Source organism: Bos indicus, chromosome 1 (assembly GCF_029378745.1).
Source record: "Bos indicus isolate NIAB-ARS_2022 breed Sahiwal x Tharparkar chromosome 1, NIAB-ARS_B.indTharparkar_mat_pri_1.0, whole genome shotgun sequence".
NCBI classification, from domain to species: Eukaryota; Metazoa; Chordata; class Mammalia; order Artiodactyla; family Bovidae; genus Bos; species Bos indicus.
Window position 1 is genome coordinate 136,430,264 of NC_091760.1, and position 16,282 is coordinate 136,446,545.

The 16,282-nt window shown below is 50.8% G+C and overlaps 1 protein-coding gene across 3 annotated transcripts in view; it reads right to left on the bottom strand.

Annotated features, from left to right (window-relative positions):
- Nucleotides 1–2,743: 2,743 nt before the first annotated feature.
- Nucleotides 2,744–16,282, bottom strand: part of TMEM108 (transmembrane protein 108) — a 388,204-nt gene continuing 374,665 nt past the window's right edge. For all 3 annotated transcript variants that reach the window (XM_019962329.2, XM_019962338.2, XM_070794743.1), the window contains 2 exons: nucleotides 8,332–8,486; nucleotides 2,744–3,097 (listed from right to left, as the gene is read on the bottom strand). In XM_019962329.2, the coding sequence (XP_019817888.2) occupies nucleotides 2,975–3,097; nucleotides 8,332–8,486 (278 nt within the window). In that variant the 3' untranslated portion in view covers nucleotides 2,744–2,974. The remainder of the gene's footprint in view (nucleotides 3,098–8,331; nucleotides 8,487–16,282) is intronic.

Consider the following 16,282-nt stretch of genomic DNA (forward strand, 5'->3'; position numbering starts at 1 on the left):
TCTGGGCTTTAACTTATGCCCTCAGTATCCAGAAAGGCTCTTGCAGTCCCCAGTATAACAAAATGGACCTGAAATCCACTGCATTTAAGTTTAACCCTAGAGAAAAGAAGTAACCAAAACCCAGATCCTGCAATGTGGGGATGCACCTTGAGGAGAGAAGGGGAGGTGGTGAGCTGAATGTAGCCAGTACTGTGCACATTCCCATGCTTACTACACTGAGTCGTCAATTTGACCTCAGGAAGCAGGATCAAGGTTGACATGCACTACCATTAGGGCTGTGCACTGCACAACTCCAGGAGTATCATCACATGGCCTAGGACCACCTGTTCTCCCTTGCGTGATGACAGTCCTGAGAGCTGCGTGACTTACCTGAAGTTTCCTGTCCAAGAAGGGGCAGACCTGGGATGAGAAGTCTTCTTCTGACTCCAAGTCCAGTGACTTATCTAGAATCCCCCTGTCTCCTAACACCCAGAAAACAGGGTACCTGCCCAAGGTCACACACACAGAGTTAAAAAAGCTGGTCACTTACTGGAACATTCTATGTGCTCTTTCCTTTTTTTCCCCCCTTCTACTTTTTCTATTTGAAATGACATGGAAAGTACTTTATGAATATCAATGTTGAATTTATGATTATCAGGTTAAGTAACCAATCAGATCAAGTAAAGGCTGACAGTGCCCCTTGTTTATTTAGATGAGGCTTTCTTGCTGTGAACGGAAAGCACCCTTTCTTGGTGTACCTGAAGGCCCATGGCTCCCACTAGTCTGCATTATACTGACATCCTCCTAAAACAGGTGATGCTAATGGGCCCCAGGAGCTGCAGGAATTCCAGGATGGATCATTCAAGAATGAACGGAGGGCGCAAGCCACAAAAATTGTTTGCAATAGTGCCATGTTTAGGCACCGTTACTCTATGAAATGGTGACACTCTGTGGTCAGGTTAACTTCATATTCCTCTGACTGAAGATATTTACAATATGGTCTGGAGTCCAGGGAGGGGCAGATGAGGAGGATGTATCTTGACACCAATATCTTCAAAGACCCATAGACAAATGACTTCTGGGGGAGAAATCCCAAGCATGGCCTAAAGAATTTGTTTTAACAAATGATAAATGGCTATTAGCTCATCACACTGATAAAAATCCAACTTACTGTTAAAATAGATACAGATGGATACATGGTGTTGGTACTTAAGGAAGACTTAAAAGTTATCTAAAAATGAAAAGAATGCAAAATGTATTAGCAACTTAATCCTCTGGCTAATAAAATAAGTTTATTTATATATACATGATAGCTGAATTCTGTGTATAAGGAAAAATAAGTCATACATCCCACATATGTATATATAACATATGTATCTCTGATTACATATATTATATATAAATTCTACTTTACAAACAGATTTCTTTCTCTATATACACACACACTGATATTTTAAATGCAATCACTGACAGAAATATTATGACAAGTTTGAAAGATCAGACAGCAATGCACTGGGAAATGAGTCTCAGAGCAACATGTAACCTGCTTCCTTGTGGGTTGAAGAGTCTTTGAAGAGAGACAATCACCAAACTCATGTTAAGTACATTCATAAGACATTGAGAACACACAAGTTTAAAGGCCATTTTTTAAAAAGGAAAATGTAGGAAAGGAAAAAGGTATGATAAAAAGACCACAGCAATAACACAAACATATGACTCAACATTCAAGTTCAGGTCCCAATCTGACTATAAGAACATCTATAATCAAAATATACTATCAAACTATCTTTCATTTAGAGAAAGGAAGTGCCAAAGCAGTTATCTTCTCTATTAGCCACTATGTATTAGGTGAAAAAATGGATAAGCAGCCATCTCTGGAAGCCCTTCTCCTGTCTCCGGGGGTCTGAACCTTGTTGGTTTGTGGACCCCGGGGTGGGGGTGGGGCAGCGGGAGACCACCGATGGAGAGACCAGTGAGAGGTGAAGACCCCTGGTGACCCCCAGGCAGGTCTGCAGCGCCCAGCACAGATACAGTGATGTCTTCTGAGAGATCCGCTTTGGCAATCTTGTTATTTTAAGATCCTGGGAGGAAGCTTTAGAAAACTACAGCTCCACACTCCAAGGCTTCTTCCACAAACACGTTCCTCAGGGGTGTGATGTGATGGTCTTTCGAGAAAACAAAGGTGAACCCCCAAACATTGGATCCTTGAGGAAGGGCAAGCATTTCAAAGCTCCAGGGCTGGGATCCACATTCAAACTGTCTCCAGAGAAAGGCACCGTGTCTAATGCATTTGCGGGTGGTGGGAGAATGTGGGGATACACTTGAAGGGGAGCCTCCTGCTGGCGGAGGGGAAAGTAGTTCTGATGTTAGCACAGTGGGGGCTCCCTGAGGGGGCTGTCAGGGGGCGTGGCCCGAGGACACTGCCGTCCTTTCCGCCTCCACACTCCAGCCTTTGTCCACACCTTGGATGGAATTACCCTCGACAGCCATTGGTGCCGTCACAGGGCTCAGGGCTCCCTCTTCCTTGTCCGCCAGCGTCCTTCCAAGTGCCCAGTTCCCGTCACTGAGGTGCGGATAAGGGGACGGAAATGGGGTCCTTCACATTGAATCAAGAGGAAGTAGAGCTGTAGGAAGCCTCACAGGCCTTGCACTTGGCCATTTTAATATCCACTTGTACAGGCCAGTCTCTTCTCTCACCTGCCTGGGGCTGCTGGGACCCCCACGTACAAGGACAGTTATTAAGAGAAGCAATCAATGCAACTGCTTTGCTTAGAAATACCTTTATTTTATAAAGGCCATGGATTGTTCCGCCAAGATTTTTTTTTTTAAACCACACTTATAAAAAAGATGTTGACAATTCTTAGGAAAAAAAAGCTGCTGAAAATGTTTCTCATCAAGTCAGGGTTACACAAAGATTATATTTATAATATATATTTGTATATTGATAAGTTAGAGATGGAAGGTAGGGACCGGTAAAGCGAGGGCTGCTGCTTAGTTAGATCTCCGACACTTGATCATTTCCCACAAACAGCGTTTCTTGGCAGAAGGGGTTAACGAGGACCATCCCGGTGTCTCTGTAGTCGCCATTGGCTGGGGAGCGGGGCTCTGATAGCTGGTCCTGGAGGACAGAGGGAAGAGACAGGGTGAGCTGGGGAGGGGTCATCAGGTGGCCATTCTTACATACCCACTGCAACATTTACTTCCACTTGGGAGTGCTTGGTAAACATAAAAAAAGTTATTGAAATGTAGTTGACATACAAAGTTACATGAATCTCCAGTGGACTGCACAGTGATTTGACATTTACATATATTATGAGATGGTCACCACGATAAGCCCAATAAACTGTGCCCTCAAACAAAGTTATTACAATATTATCGACCATATCCCTTACGCTGTACCATTACATCCGTGAGGCTTCTTTATTATATAACTGGAGGTTTGTACCTCCTAATCCCCTTTACCTATCTTCTCTTCATCTTAACCACTTGTCATCATCCTCACTGCTGATGCTGGGGTTCAGAGATCTGTCTGCTCTTTTTTCAGATCTTCATAGCAGCTTCCAAAGAAGGGTTCCTGCTTCCTGAATCATCTCCACTCTAGGCTGCAAGAGGTAGCATTGCTGTCCCTGCGTGTACAGCTGTCCATGGTGTACAGCTCGCTGCCCTAGTGGGCAAAACCTGGTCCCCTTGGGCCCCAGACTCTCCTTCCACCTTTTCCCCACAGACCTCCAGGAGGCCTCACCACTTTTCTTTCCTGAACACACCCAGCACTTGCTCTCCTCTTTCTTCTCCTGAGACCCACCTACCAGAACCTGCAGAGTTCATTCCACCCTCCCGAGTCCTCCCAGAGCCTGGTCAGAATTCTAAGTCTGTTTCTTATAGCACTGGATGTGCTGAGCTGAATGGATCTGAATTTCTGTGTGACTGCACGATAGGTGACTGAAAAATTCAGTCCATCTACACAGCCCCAGGAGGGGAAAGCCTAGAAACAGACAACCCGCTCAGGTCATCTGAATGACTTCGGCCTCAGCCATGGAGGCAGATGGGGGCTATGCAATAGCAGTTCTCAGACTCCAGCCCAGGTGTTGACATAGAGAAAAAAAGCCACAGTTTTTTCCAGTTCCACACAACGGAAGGCTCAGAGCCTGCAGGCTATTGTAGGGCAAAGACTCAGTGGCAGACTTGGGTGTAACTGGTTTAGGCCAGACCAGCTTAGAAATGGAGAAGGCAATGGCACCCCACTCCAGTACTCTTGCCTGGAAAATCCCATGGACAGAGGAACCTGGTAGGCTGCAGTCCATGGGGTCGCTAGAGGTCGGACACGACTGAGCGACTTCACTTGCACTTTTCACTTTCATGCATTGGAGAAGGAAATGGCATCCCACTCCAGTGTTCTTGCCTGGAGAATCCCAGGGATGGGGGAGCCTGGTGGGCTGCTGTCTATGGGGTCGCACAGAATCGGACACGACTGACGCAACTTAGCAGCAGCAGCAGCGGCTTAGAAATGGCTTCAATTTAAGATGTCATGATCAATACTCTGAAATTTATTTTTAAACAAAATGTGCAGACTTTTTTGTTTTTGTTTGCACTGCACTATATTCCCCCCAAAATGAATAAAAAGCATGCAATTTTTGATGAGTATATATTATTTATGGGTAATAAGGAGAGAAAGGAAGAAAGGCCATTTGTTGTAAAATGTCTTCAGAAGCCAAGAATGTCCTTCGCTCATCTTAGGGGTGGATGTGGGGCCAGCTGTCTAAGAGAGGAGACCAAGGCAGCGTGTCAGCGAGGGGACAGAAATCCTCTTTCTCCACTGGGCTTTGGAGTTAAGCTGATGGGGAGTTTGGAGCCTGAGATGTGCTGTGGTTTTACAGTCCTCACAAGAGTTTAAGGGCAAACCACATGGGGGAAGTTATTCTGTGTTAAAAAAAAAAAAAGAGAAAGTTATGTAGAAAATAACTAAGGCAGGAAGGAAGAAAAAAGGAAGGAGGGGAAGGAAAAAGAGGAGAAAGCATGAAAAAGTTTCCAAACGCTTCTGGGCACCACAATTCTGCCCACACAGTTCTGTTTTGCTGTTTTCATCAGCCCAGCAGGGGAGCAGGGTGCCAGGGAAACTTGCTTAGGCGAAGCACTTGGCAGCCTCCAAAGCTGGCAGCCTGGCAGTGAGCTCATGGCCCTATGACTGCGGTGGCTGTGTGGGTGGGCAGGGCCTCTGTGCCTGGGGGACAGGACACAACTGCTGTTACTGGGAATACAGCAGGATGAGGGGAGCAGGCCGACTGGGAGAGGGTGAGAAACCCACTCTGAAGCCAGCCAAGCTTGGTGCTGCTGCAGACCCCTGACCCTGGGTCCTAGCAGGGTCTCTGGCCTGTATCCCATGGTGGCCTGGGGCTGTGGGTGCTGTGCTCACCAGCACTGTCCTCTGGCTTTTGGTTTTCATTTACCAATTTGTAAGCAGTTTATGGTCCAGGGGAACAGAGCCCACACTCAAAGTGGGCCAGCCCTTGGGCCAAGTTACCTGTTTTTTTTTTACTCACTGTGACAGTTTTCAGGAACACTTCTGCCACCAAATTGTACCCTGGCCATGCTAAAGATCAATGCCATTGTAAGGCCTGTCCCTCTGTTTGTCCTTCAGCTAATTTTTTTTTTTCTGAGTGTCCACTGTGTGTCAGGCTTTGGGGTGGATGATGGGTAGATTGTGAGCAAAGTTCACTCATGTGATGACCATTTACTGAGAACCTACCACATGCTCAGCACTGTTCTAGGAGCTGGGCATAGGGTGTGAGGAAGCCTCCTGCCCTGGGGCAGCATGTGTTCCAGTAGGTGAGATGTATACTCAGCAGTCAACAGAGAGAGAAGGGTACAATGCCAGGTGGAGAGAAGTCCTGAAGAAAAACGAAGCAGGGTGGGGACAGAGCACTGTGGATAGGGGGAAGGTGGGGTTCTAACCTGTGTAGAGCAGTCAGGGAAGGCCTCTCTGAGGAGGTGGCACTGCAGCAGAGGCTTGGAGGAAGTGAGAGATGGAGGCAGCTGGGAGAAAAGCATTTCAGAGGTGCCAGGATGAGCTTACTCTAGGGACTGAGACCTGTACTCCTGGGGGGCCTGGCAGCGTAGGGAGGAGGTAGGCGGGGCCAGCCCGAGAAAAAACCAGCTAGGAGGAATCTGGGCTTTGTCTAGAGTGTGAGGAGGAGCCCTGTGAGGCTTGGAAGTTGTGACTGACATGAGGTCCTCCCTTGAAAGCCTGGTCTGGTTGCTGTGTGGAGGACAGACTGCAAGCGGGGACTGGGGGCAGACAGCGGCTGGGAGAGCTGTTTGCAGAGCGATGGCAACAATCCTGGGTTCGAGGGATGATGGCAGCCCAGGCGGGTGTCGTTGGGGTAGGGGGTGGTCACAGTGCTGGTAGTGAGACCTGCCCATGTGGAGGAAAAGCCAATGGACTACGGGCTGTTGATGGATGGGATGTGGGGTGTGTCAGAGGAGAAGGTGGCCAGCAGTGCCATCTAATCATGAGAAACACCAGGGGGCTTCCGGGTGTTGAGGTGGCAGGGAAACGCTGAGAGATCAGTCTCAGGCTGTTCACTATGAGATGCCCGTGAAATGTGTGCATCGGTAGCTGGGCACATGGGTCTGGGGCTCAGGCGAGATGGCCAGGCTAGAGCCGAACTTGGTAGTCATGGTGAGAAATGGGACTTAAAGTCATGGAACTCTTTCACAGAGAAGAGAAGCAGTGGGAGCACTGAGCCTGGGCCCTCCTGTGACTGGAGCTTGGGGAAAGGACAGGGGGCCATGATAGAGATTAAGGAGGAGCTGCTGGCGCTGGGAGGGAACAGGACAGGATGGGGCTGGGATGCCAGTGAAGAAATGGTTTAAGGAGATGATTGAACGTGCCAATACTGCTGGTAGGCGAGTAAAATCAGTGCCTTAGAACTTCCCCTTGGGGTTAGCAGTGTGGGGGCGAGAGACTCAAAATTGTCATGTCAGACCTGTGGCTATGTAATTACAACCCTGGTACGTGCCACAGTGCAAAAAGCACAGGAGCTGAGACCCAGTGATAGGAGAGGGTGCCCAGCTAGGCAGTCAGGGGAGGCTTCTCTGAGGAAGTGACTGTTGGACTGCACCCTGAGTGGACAGTGACTGGAGTCACTGAGTGGACAGTGAGGGGGATGCCCAGGAGGGAGAAGGGACATGCTAGGAGACACACCAGGAGAGGGAAGAGCTTATGCACAGCCCTGCAGTGTGATATAACTTGGTGCCATAATGAAATGAAAAGAAATCCAATGTCATCTGAGCTTCGCAGATGAGGGAGAGGGTACGACATAAGGCTGGAGGGTTGGGTGGGGACAGGTTCACCTCACAGGCCCTGAAAAGACTTTGAACTTTGACTTACCAGCAATGGGAAGCTACGGAAGAGTTTGGAGCACAGGCGTGATGTGATCACAGGCATGTCTATAAAAGCTCATCTGGATGCTGGGGGGATGGGTCTGCAGGAGGGGAGGGAACTGTTCCACCAGAAGCACGCTCAGCCCCACCCCCACTTTTACTTAGCTGTCCACCACCCTTCTCCCAGGCCATCTCAACTGCATCCCTTACTTATTTCTCATCTGTCTTTCTGTCCTCTCATCCATTCAGCCATTCACTAAACCATCCTTCCTTTCCTTCTTATCCATTCACTGATAATGACCATCAGCACAATCTTTCTACAACTAGGTCACAAAAAGCTTAACTTTCATTGACTCTCCGCTGTCCAAGACTAATGCACAAACTCCATCCAACTTCATCCAAGGCTGTGCCTAATCCATCTGTCTCTCCTGGCGCACCCTGACCCCTACCCCACCCTTCTGTGAGAGTGGAAAGAGCAGTGGTCTCTGTAGTCAGAACATGGGGTTCAAAGCCCAGCTCCCTTACTGGCCAGGCTGGGGTTTCCTGCACTCATTCACCCTGCCAGCACTTGCTCTGCGAGGCTCTCCTCCATGGGTTTCACAGCCCTCTAACTTTCCCCATATCCCCCTCGTATCCTACTCTCCCCGTATTATCTGAATGATGCCAAGGTCCAGTACCTTAACCACATCTCAGAGCCTGGACCCCTTCAGAGCAAGCTCCCACCTTCACAGTCCCCTGAATGCCTGCCACCAAACTGTCCTCAATGAAGAGTTGTTGGCCTCTTCCCAGAAACCCAAAGTCCCAAGAAACGTGCTTCGCCAAGCAGATGCCCATTTAGCGGGGCGGGGGCGGGGCCCCGCAGCTCAGGACCCTGCCGGTTCTTGCCGCCAGGAGGAGGCTGGAGAGGGGAGTGGGTGCTCCTCCCCCAGTGGCAGTCCTCCTGGGGGCAGCCCTTGGTTTGGGGCTCGTTACCTCAGAGGTTTCCAGGGACTGGATCTCCCTGGGAAGCTCCACGGCATGCTTGCTGAAGTAGTCCATGGTGATGGCGTTGTTCCAGTAGCTCAGACTGTTCTCGGGATTGGCCGGCTTCTTCTTCCTCCGCAGGCAGCACACGGTCAGCAGGACCGCTGCAGACAGAGTCCCGGTTAGAGAGAGGGAGGGGCGGCGAGCCGGGCCAGCATTGCGGAGGGAGGGAGGCAAGCCTCCAGGTGGGACCGTGACAGTCACACATCCAACCACTTGCCCCGCTCATTGATTCGCTTGTTCATTAGCTCAACAAGTATCTATAAACGTGGAGCACCTGCTTTGTGCCAGGTGCTGGGGACGGGGGAGAGAAGAAAAAGACAGGACCGCCCTGCTCTCATAAGCTTTCCTCCTTGCGTGGTATGGAGGGTTCACGGGGGTTAGACAGTATAGGAAGATAACTGTTCAGGGAAAAGGAAACACGGGGAAGTGAGGGAGACAGCCGAGGGGAGCTGCGGGAGGGGTTCCATCGTGAAAAGCTTCCCTGAGCAGTGACCTTATGGCTGAGACTGGCATGTGGGGAAGGAGCTGGCCATGGGTGGAACAGGGGCAGTGTGTCCCAAGTCTAGGGAGCAGTACGTCCAAGGGTCCTGAGGTGGGGACGAGCTGCATGTACGTGAGGAAATAGCAGCATGGCTGGAGCGCGGTTGGTGTGGGAGAGAGTGAGGTGGGAGGTGAGGCCCAGGGGCAGGAAGTTTGGATGGAATTTCGGATACCTGTGCATGTTGCAGTGCCAGGGAGTTTGCTCCAAGTAAAGGCCTTGCGCTCTCACTGGGAGGGGTCCCCAGAGCTCAGCTGCAGGAAGTGACACGTATGTGCCAAGCTGCACCTCAAAACTGAGGAGGAGTGTTCCTGAAGTGGGAGTGTGGCATAGAGATGGGCAGAGCCCAAGGAACCTTACAAATGAGCCTTGACTTCCGCAGAGGGCAGAGGCTCAGAGCAAAATCTCTGGGCAGAGGTCTTGGACCCTGAAAAAACTGTTGCTCCCGTCTCATTATCACCATCATCATCAAAAACAAATAGCTGCTAGCAGTCCTATAGCATGTATGTAGGGCTCCAGCACTCTAGAAACATGAATTCATTTAATCCTCCATGTCCATGAGGTCAGTACTATGAGGGTCACTATTTTACAGACAGGAAAATGGAGACTTAGAGAGGTGAAGTGACTTGCCCAAGCGCAAATCCAGATGGCTCCAAAGTCCATGCTGTTAACCATCCATGGTTCTGCCTCACAAAGACAAGACAAATGCTGACACGGAAACCTCGCTGCACAGAGAGGTCTGATCCCGCCTCCACACAGCTCGACGTGCCACCCTGTTTGTTCAGTCTCGGACCCTCGGGGGCACGGGAGGAAGGAGCATGTTTGGAGGCTGCTGCTGAACCACGTGTGAACAGAGTGGCTTGGACATGCTGACAGGGAAGGCTTCCAAGGTCAGAGAGGTGGGGTGGCCTGTCCGGGGTCTTACAGGGGAACAGGAGATGCAGTGCCCCAGGGAGACAGGAGCCATCTTGGGGAGAAGCCAGTCAATGAAGACTGAGCACCTCCTGCCTAGGCTAGCCATCCCCAGAGCCCATGGGGTGGCTGAAACTCTGGATCAGGGGTAGGCATGGTTGCACTCAACATCCTGGTGGTGCCCATCATCTGTGCTGGGGGGTGGAGGGCAGGCTGAGCTGTCCATAGAGGCTGGTACCGTGGTGGCAGTGGCCACCAGGGGGCAGTGGAGGCCCATCTCTGCCCACAGCGGCCAGCAGGCTTGGTGGTTTTGGGGGCCTATGCCTGCCAGGGTATGGGGGAACTGCAAAAGTTGGCATCCACATAGGCTGAGACCTCAGTGCCCAGAGCCCAGAGCCTTGCAGGCTGACTGAGGAATTCTGTAGCTCTTTCCTGCTGCTGGCCTTGCGGGCACCTCTACCTGAAAAGGCTTCCAGGCAAGATCAAGAGATTGGGCAAGTTTCCATTCCATCCAATCTGCTTTGATCAAAAAGACTTCTACTTTTCTTACCATTCTTCCAGGTCCTCTCAAAAAAGTTTTAAAAATAGAAAGCCAGTTTCTGAATACTTGAGCTCAAAGACATTTTAGACTGGCTGGTAGAGATTCTTTCAAGCTTTGTGGGTTTCCTCCCTTCCTTCCAAAGAGCCCTTTCTTCAACTGGTTGCAGGAATAAGGGGTGAGGAGGGAGGCTGCAGAGTCAGCCTGAAAATCTGCTAATTTAGGGCACACCTGCCTGTTCTATAGAGGAGAAGACTCTGATGCAGAACCCAGCTTGCCACCGGACACAGCAAGTGGCAAGGCTGGGGCAAGGCCCTGGTCCCTTCTCTTTTCCGGAATTTTTATTCTTCATTGTCACGACTACTTTTCACCCTACTCCTGGGACTGGAATGGGGAAGCAGCCCAGGGGAATTCAAGTTGGGGAAACCTAAGCCATAGGGTGAGGGCTAGGCTGCATGAACCACTCCCTCCCACCCCACCCCACCCCCGCCCGCTAACCTAGGTGTGTGCAGGTTGCAGAATCCAGGTCCTCTGGATCCTGGGCCAGTGCCCTCTGAGCCCATACTGCCCCTGCCCCAGGGACTGGGCCTGGTTAGGACGCATGACCAGGGTCCTGCCCTGTGGGAAGGGCTGGGGGTCGGAAGGGGGAGTTCTGTTCCTCACTTTCTCTTCCTCCTCCCATGTTGTTAGCACTCCCAGCCTGACTACACGTCAATCGGGGAGTTCTTGGTGCCTCTCAAACACCATTTCACTTACACACCAGAAGCCAGCCCGGTTACAGGAAGAGCATGGGCTTAGACTCCAAAAGACCTGAGTTCAAGTCTGACTCGGCTGTGTGTTACACTAGGCGTCACTTCCTCATGCTGATCACTATAGACCCGGCAGGGTTGTAAGGATCATGAATGCCAAATGCTGAGAGCACTGCCTGACACACAATAGGCGCTTCACTAATATGAGTTTCCTTCTTGTTCTCACCTCATCATCCTTAAAGGGAGACCCTGAAGGAAAAATTGGGCTGCATGCCTGTTGCGTGGTTCAAGGCCAAGGGTTAGATTAGTACTTCCATTATTTTGGGGTCTGAGCTTTCATCTCAGAAAGAAAAGTTCAATCAAATTTATGGAGTCTCTATTTTATTCCCAGGTGCTCTACCGTCTGATTTAACTCACAATATGGCTGCCTGAGGAAGGTGCTGGCACTCCTCCCATTCACAGAAGAGGCAACTGAAGTCACCTAAACTTCTAAACCACACAATTCTGCACACTCAGGTGCGAGCCGCGCCCCCTCCCATGTCACCGAAAGCTTCAACTGCTCTGTTTCTCCAAAGGGAAAGGCTGTCAAGACCCTCGAGGAGGTCAATAGGATCCCTATTTCCTCTAGTTTTGAAACTGAAATGAGAGTGAAGCAAGTTCTCCCAGCTTCTCCAGCACATCAATAGGGAATCAGCCACAGCTTGTCGGATGTATGACAGGAAGGAGGAGGGTCGCTGACGTGAAGATGGAGCCTGGGTACTGTGCTGTGTTTCTGGAAGGGATCTCATTTCAGGGCTGGGACCTGCTATACGATGGGAAATGGACACGAAAGCCTACAGGACCCCGAGGGAGGTGCTTTGAAAACGCCTGCTGAGGGTGCTCTCCACGGGCGGCTGGAGGATGTGTGGCAAGTCCTGACAATGAGATGAGTATCATCACCCTCTGACCGTGTCCTCACCGGGCACCTCCCCATGGTAGATGCTGTGATAGGACTTCAGATGCATCTGCTGTCCCCGACAAGGCTTTGGAGCGGCAGCTGCAGCCCTGCGAGTGCCTGAGCAGCTCTCCTGCTGCACGGGGCAGCCAAGGGACCACCCCCGCCTCCGCCCCCTGACTCGCCACCACGGGTGTGCTGAGGCCACCCTTCCCAGGCTGCTCCCAGCCATCACTGACGGAGCAGGTCTGTTCCCGAAGGACAGGAAACTCCTCTAATGGTCTGAGGACTCCCCTCACTCGTGGAAGCTTCCTCAGGACGACTATCCAGCCTTTTCCTTCCCAGCCCTCCACCTCTTTCTTCTTCCTTTATATCAATAATTCAAAGGTGTTTCCTCAATAAATCTCTTTCAGGCCTAATTCTGTTTTGGTATCTGCCTCCTGAAGGCCTTGAATGAACACAGTGGACATTAGTCCTATTTTAGCAGGTGAGAAAACAGTGGCCCAAGGGTTAACCTGTCCAAGTCCCAGGGGCGACTTAGTGGGAGAGCTGGGTTTACATCCAGGTGTGTCTGGATCCCAAGTCAAGGCTTCTTGTTACAGCAGGGTCCCTCTCAAGCTATTCACACGGGTTTAAAGTTAGGCAAATGACAGAGGGCAGGGAGCTCTGACGTCTCAGTTTGGCCCCTCATTAGGTAGATTAGAAACCGAAAACCCTGGAGGAAAGGATTAGTCGGGCGGTGCCAGCCCATCTGTGGACAATCATTTCCTCACTCTGGAGGTTGGGGGAGGTCAAGGGAGGCCTCAGGGTGTGGAAGGAGGCCGGGCTGGACCGGGTGATGGGCCTGGGGAAAGCAGGTTTGGGGGCTCATTGACTTTCTGGCCTGGTGGATGGAGATGTGCCTGAGGAAGCTCCAGAAGGTTCCTGCCGCAGGTGCTGGTTGGGAAGCACAGGGAAGAGCTGTGAGTGTGGCCAGGACACTCTAGTCCAGCCTCGGGAACATCCCCGGGTAAGCCTGCCTTTTTCAAAGGCTGCCCCACCTCCTTCAGTTGGTTCATAAACCCCAAGGAGACAAACCTGGTCACGCTTACGTCCCGTCCTAATCTATTCTTTTAACTGGAAAGAGTACTTCTGACCCAGGTTTCTTTCTTTCTTTCTTTTTTAAAATATAATAACTACAAAGTCACTGGGGTCTGTGAGTAAAGGTACACAGACACATTCGGATTTGAGTAACATTCACAGAACAACTGGTAATATAGCCACGAGCCACCTGGCATAAGGATGCGTTCTCTCTGCTGCTCCAGTGGCATTTCTGTACGTCTGGAAGGAGGCCAGCCTGTCCTGGGTAACGTGCGTGTGAACTGTCACGAATCCTGGGTCAGTGAGAGGTTGCTCTGCTTTGGATGGCTCAGCTTGGATTGATGATGAAAACTATCTGTAACTGGCCTTGTTTCCTGCTTTCGCCCCATGTAACTCCCATCTCTTCCAGGGAGGCTGGATGAAGACAGTCTCAACAATGAATGTGGTATGTGCAGGCCAGGCCAGAGAGACTGACAGAGCCACATAACCGATCTCCTGATGGAAACCCAGATGACAGCCAAGAGCAGGGACCACTTCAGCACCAGACCCAGAGGCTTCCAGGAGGAGGTGGTGGCCTGTGCGTCCTGATGGTGGCAGCAGAGACCATCTCAGGAGCCACCCAGCTCCCAGCGCCTGACCAAATGTGACCTGGATCCAATCAGTTTCAGTTCTCAGTACATCTGAAACTAAGTGTGGCTGTTTCCAGTGTGGCTCAGGAGACAAAGCATTTCTCAGACCTGGCGCAACATACATCTTTCCAGCTGCTAGAAAGGGCTCATGATCTGAAGCGCAGGTGTGGGTGGTGACAGCTCCTCTTGAGCAGACCTGAGACTTGCTACAATCACCCTCTGCTTCCACCAGAAATAGGGGACTTGCTGGCCAGCCCAGCAGTCCCTGAGAAGCTGGACCAGGGCCTGGACTACTCAGAAAAGCCAGATGAGAAAATCTACGCATGTACTTTGTCACCAATGCAGATTGCCTGAAATATCTGGCAAACCAGCCAAAGAGGAAACTTCTTTGAGGGCTGGAGAGTGTGCTTTAGGATAAATATAGCTGCTGAGAAGGTCTGACTGTGGGGCCCCTAGACCTGGCCAGGCTATGAGCTTTCAAACAGCACAGCATTTTAAAGCTGGACAAGCATCTTCTTTCTCAGTGCCCCTCTCATCAGGACCTTCACAGGGTCAGCGATGGTCCCACAGGACAGGGAGCTGTATGTATGTGGAGGCGGCCAGGCTGGAACCCTGCTGAGTGAGGGCTTGGCCTGAGGATGGTGGAGATGCGAGACAGACACCAAAGGAAGCAGGGGCTGTGGGTCCCAGGGGAAATCTTCCTTTCTGAAGTAATATGCTCTCACCCAGCGGCTGAAGGCTCCTGTCAGTGCCAGAAGCATTCTCACGGTGCAGTTCCAGGCTTGTCCTCGCTTCTGTCTTGGCTGATGTTATTATGCATGGTTTAGGCAGCCCATGGGTTTTCTGCTTTGCAGTAAAATTTGATCTAATTTCAAACTCATATATAGCAGAAGGGCTGGAGACATCTTTTTAGACCTGCAGCCCCAGGTGGGTGTGGGCTGTGGGAGTGCAGGTAGGGACAGGGCCCTGGCAGCTGGGTGGGGGAAGCTGTGTCACACATTTCTGGGTCCCTCGTGCTTGAAACAGTGCTTGGCACACAGTGAGCACTTGGGAGATGCCGTTGAGGCAAATGGATCGTGTCACCAGGTCTGGGCTGGCTCAGGTGTGAGTGGGACCCTGGGCAAGTCACTTCACGTGGTGACATATGCCCTACCTGTATGGTGCATCTGCTTTGTCTTTTTATTTTATTGCTCTAGCTAGTCTGCTTTAAGGATGAATGATGAAAAATAGTAGGAATTCCCTTTGTAAACTACAGCCTCTAGACACATGGAAAGAATGGAAAATTAGAAAGCTGTCTCTAATGTGGTTACTTCTCAAATATGACCATTATTAATAATTTATGGGCTAATAGTGCTACATTTTCTCATTATCATTCTTCTGTTTTAGAAGTGAGCAATCACAGCTTTAAGAATATCTGTGTGCACCCATGAGTGACAATAAATATGCTTAAGGAAAGAATGAAATATGCAACCTGTAAACATTTTCACTTTTCCTGCACTGGTTCCTTGAGCAGACTGGACTTTCCTCAACATGGAAAGTTGGCTTTGCTTATCAACTGGAAGGAGACAGAGAGCTGGGAGAGGCAGCTCCTGGAAAGAATCCAGACTCCAGATTAAAAAGGATTTTGTCAGAATACAATGCCAAGCAGACATCAGGTTAATGTTAAAGGCACACACCTCCTGTGCTGATGTTTGATTGACCCATAACATGAAGACAGGCTGGGAGACCTGGCCGCATAGCCTCCTCTGAAAAAGTTTCTGGGGCTTCATTCCCCTTGAGATCAGGCTGAGCCCATGGTGTGACATGAGGACCTGATGCCAGAGCAGGTTGCCTGAATGTGACTAAAGTGTCCAAACAGAGGAACTGCCATGCACGCTTCTCTGCCTTGGCCGGGCACGGGCAATGCGGTGCTTCTTCTGGGGCAGGCATGAACTGAGGCCATTGGAGGGGTAGATAGGGGCAGGACCAGGGCCAGGTGGCCCTGTGAAGAGACTCAAAGGGACAGGGACGACAGCTTGGAAAAGAAAAGCTTGCCCTTGAGAGTGGTTTCCTGTATCTCAGGGGTTGGTGGATGGACTTGTTTTGTGTGGTTTCAGAGGGCAGAGGTTAGAACCAAAGAGTGTAACTTACAATGGGAAAATTACAAGGCCCCCAGGAGAGCTGGAAACAGCCACAGGACAAAGGGGCTACGTGGGCAGCACAGGGGTTTCTCACCCCTGAAAGGACTGAGGGGGCACCTGGATGATGTCTGTGTGTGGGGTGGGGCTGGGGGGAGGGCAGGCACAGTAAGGATTCCTGTGAGGCCATCAGAAGAACTCTTAAGAATTGAGATCAGGTGCATGGGGGAGACATGAAGGCAGCCCTTCATTGGGACATGAAGGGTCCCAAGTGATTGCATCAGGTTCTTTGTGGAGACGTCAGGGAGGAAGAGGGCTTCCCCAGTGGCTCAGCCAGTAAAGAATCTGCCTGCAATGCAGGAGACCTGGGTTCAATCCTGGGTTGGGAAGATCCCTGGAG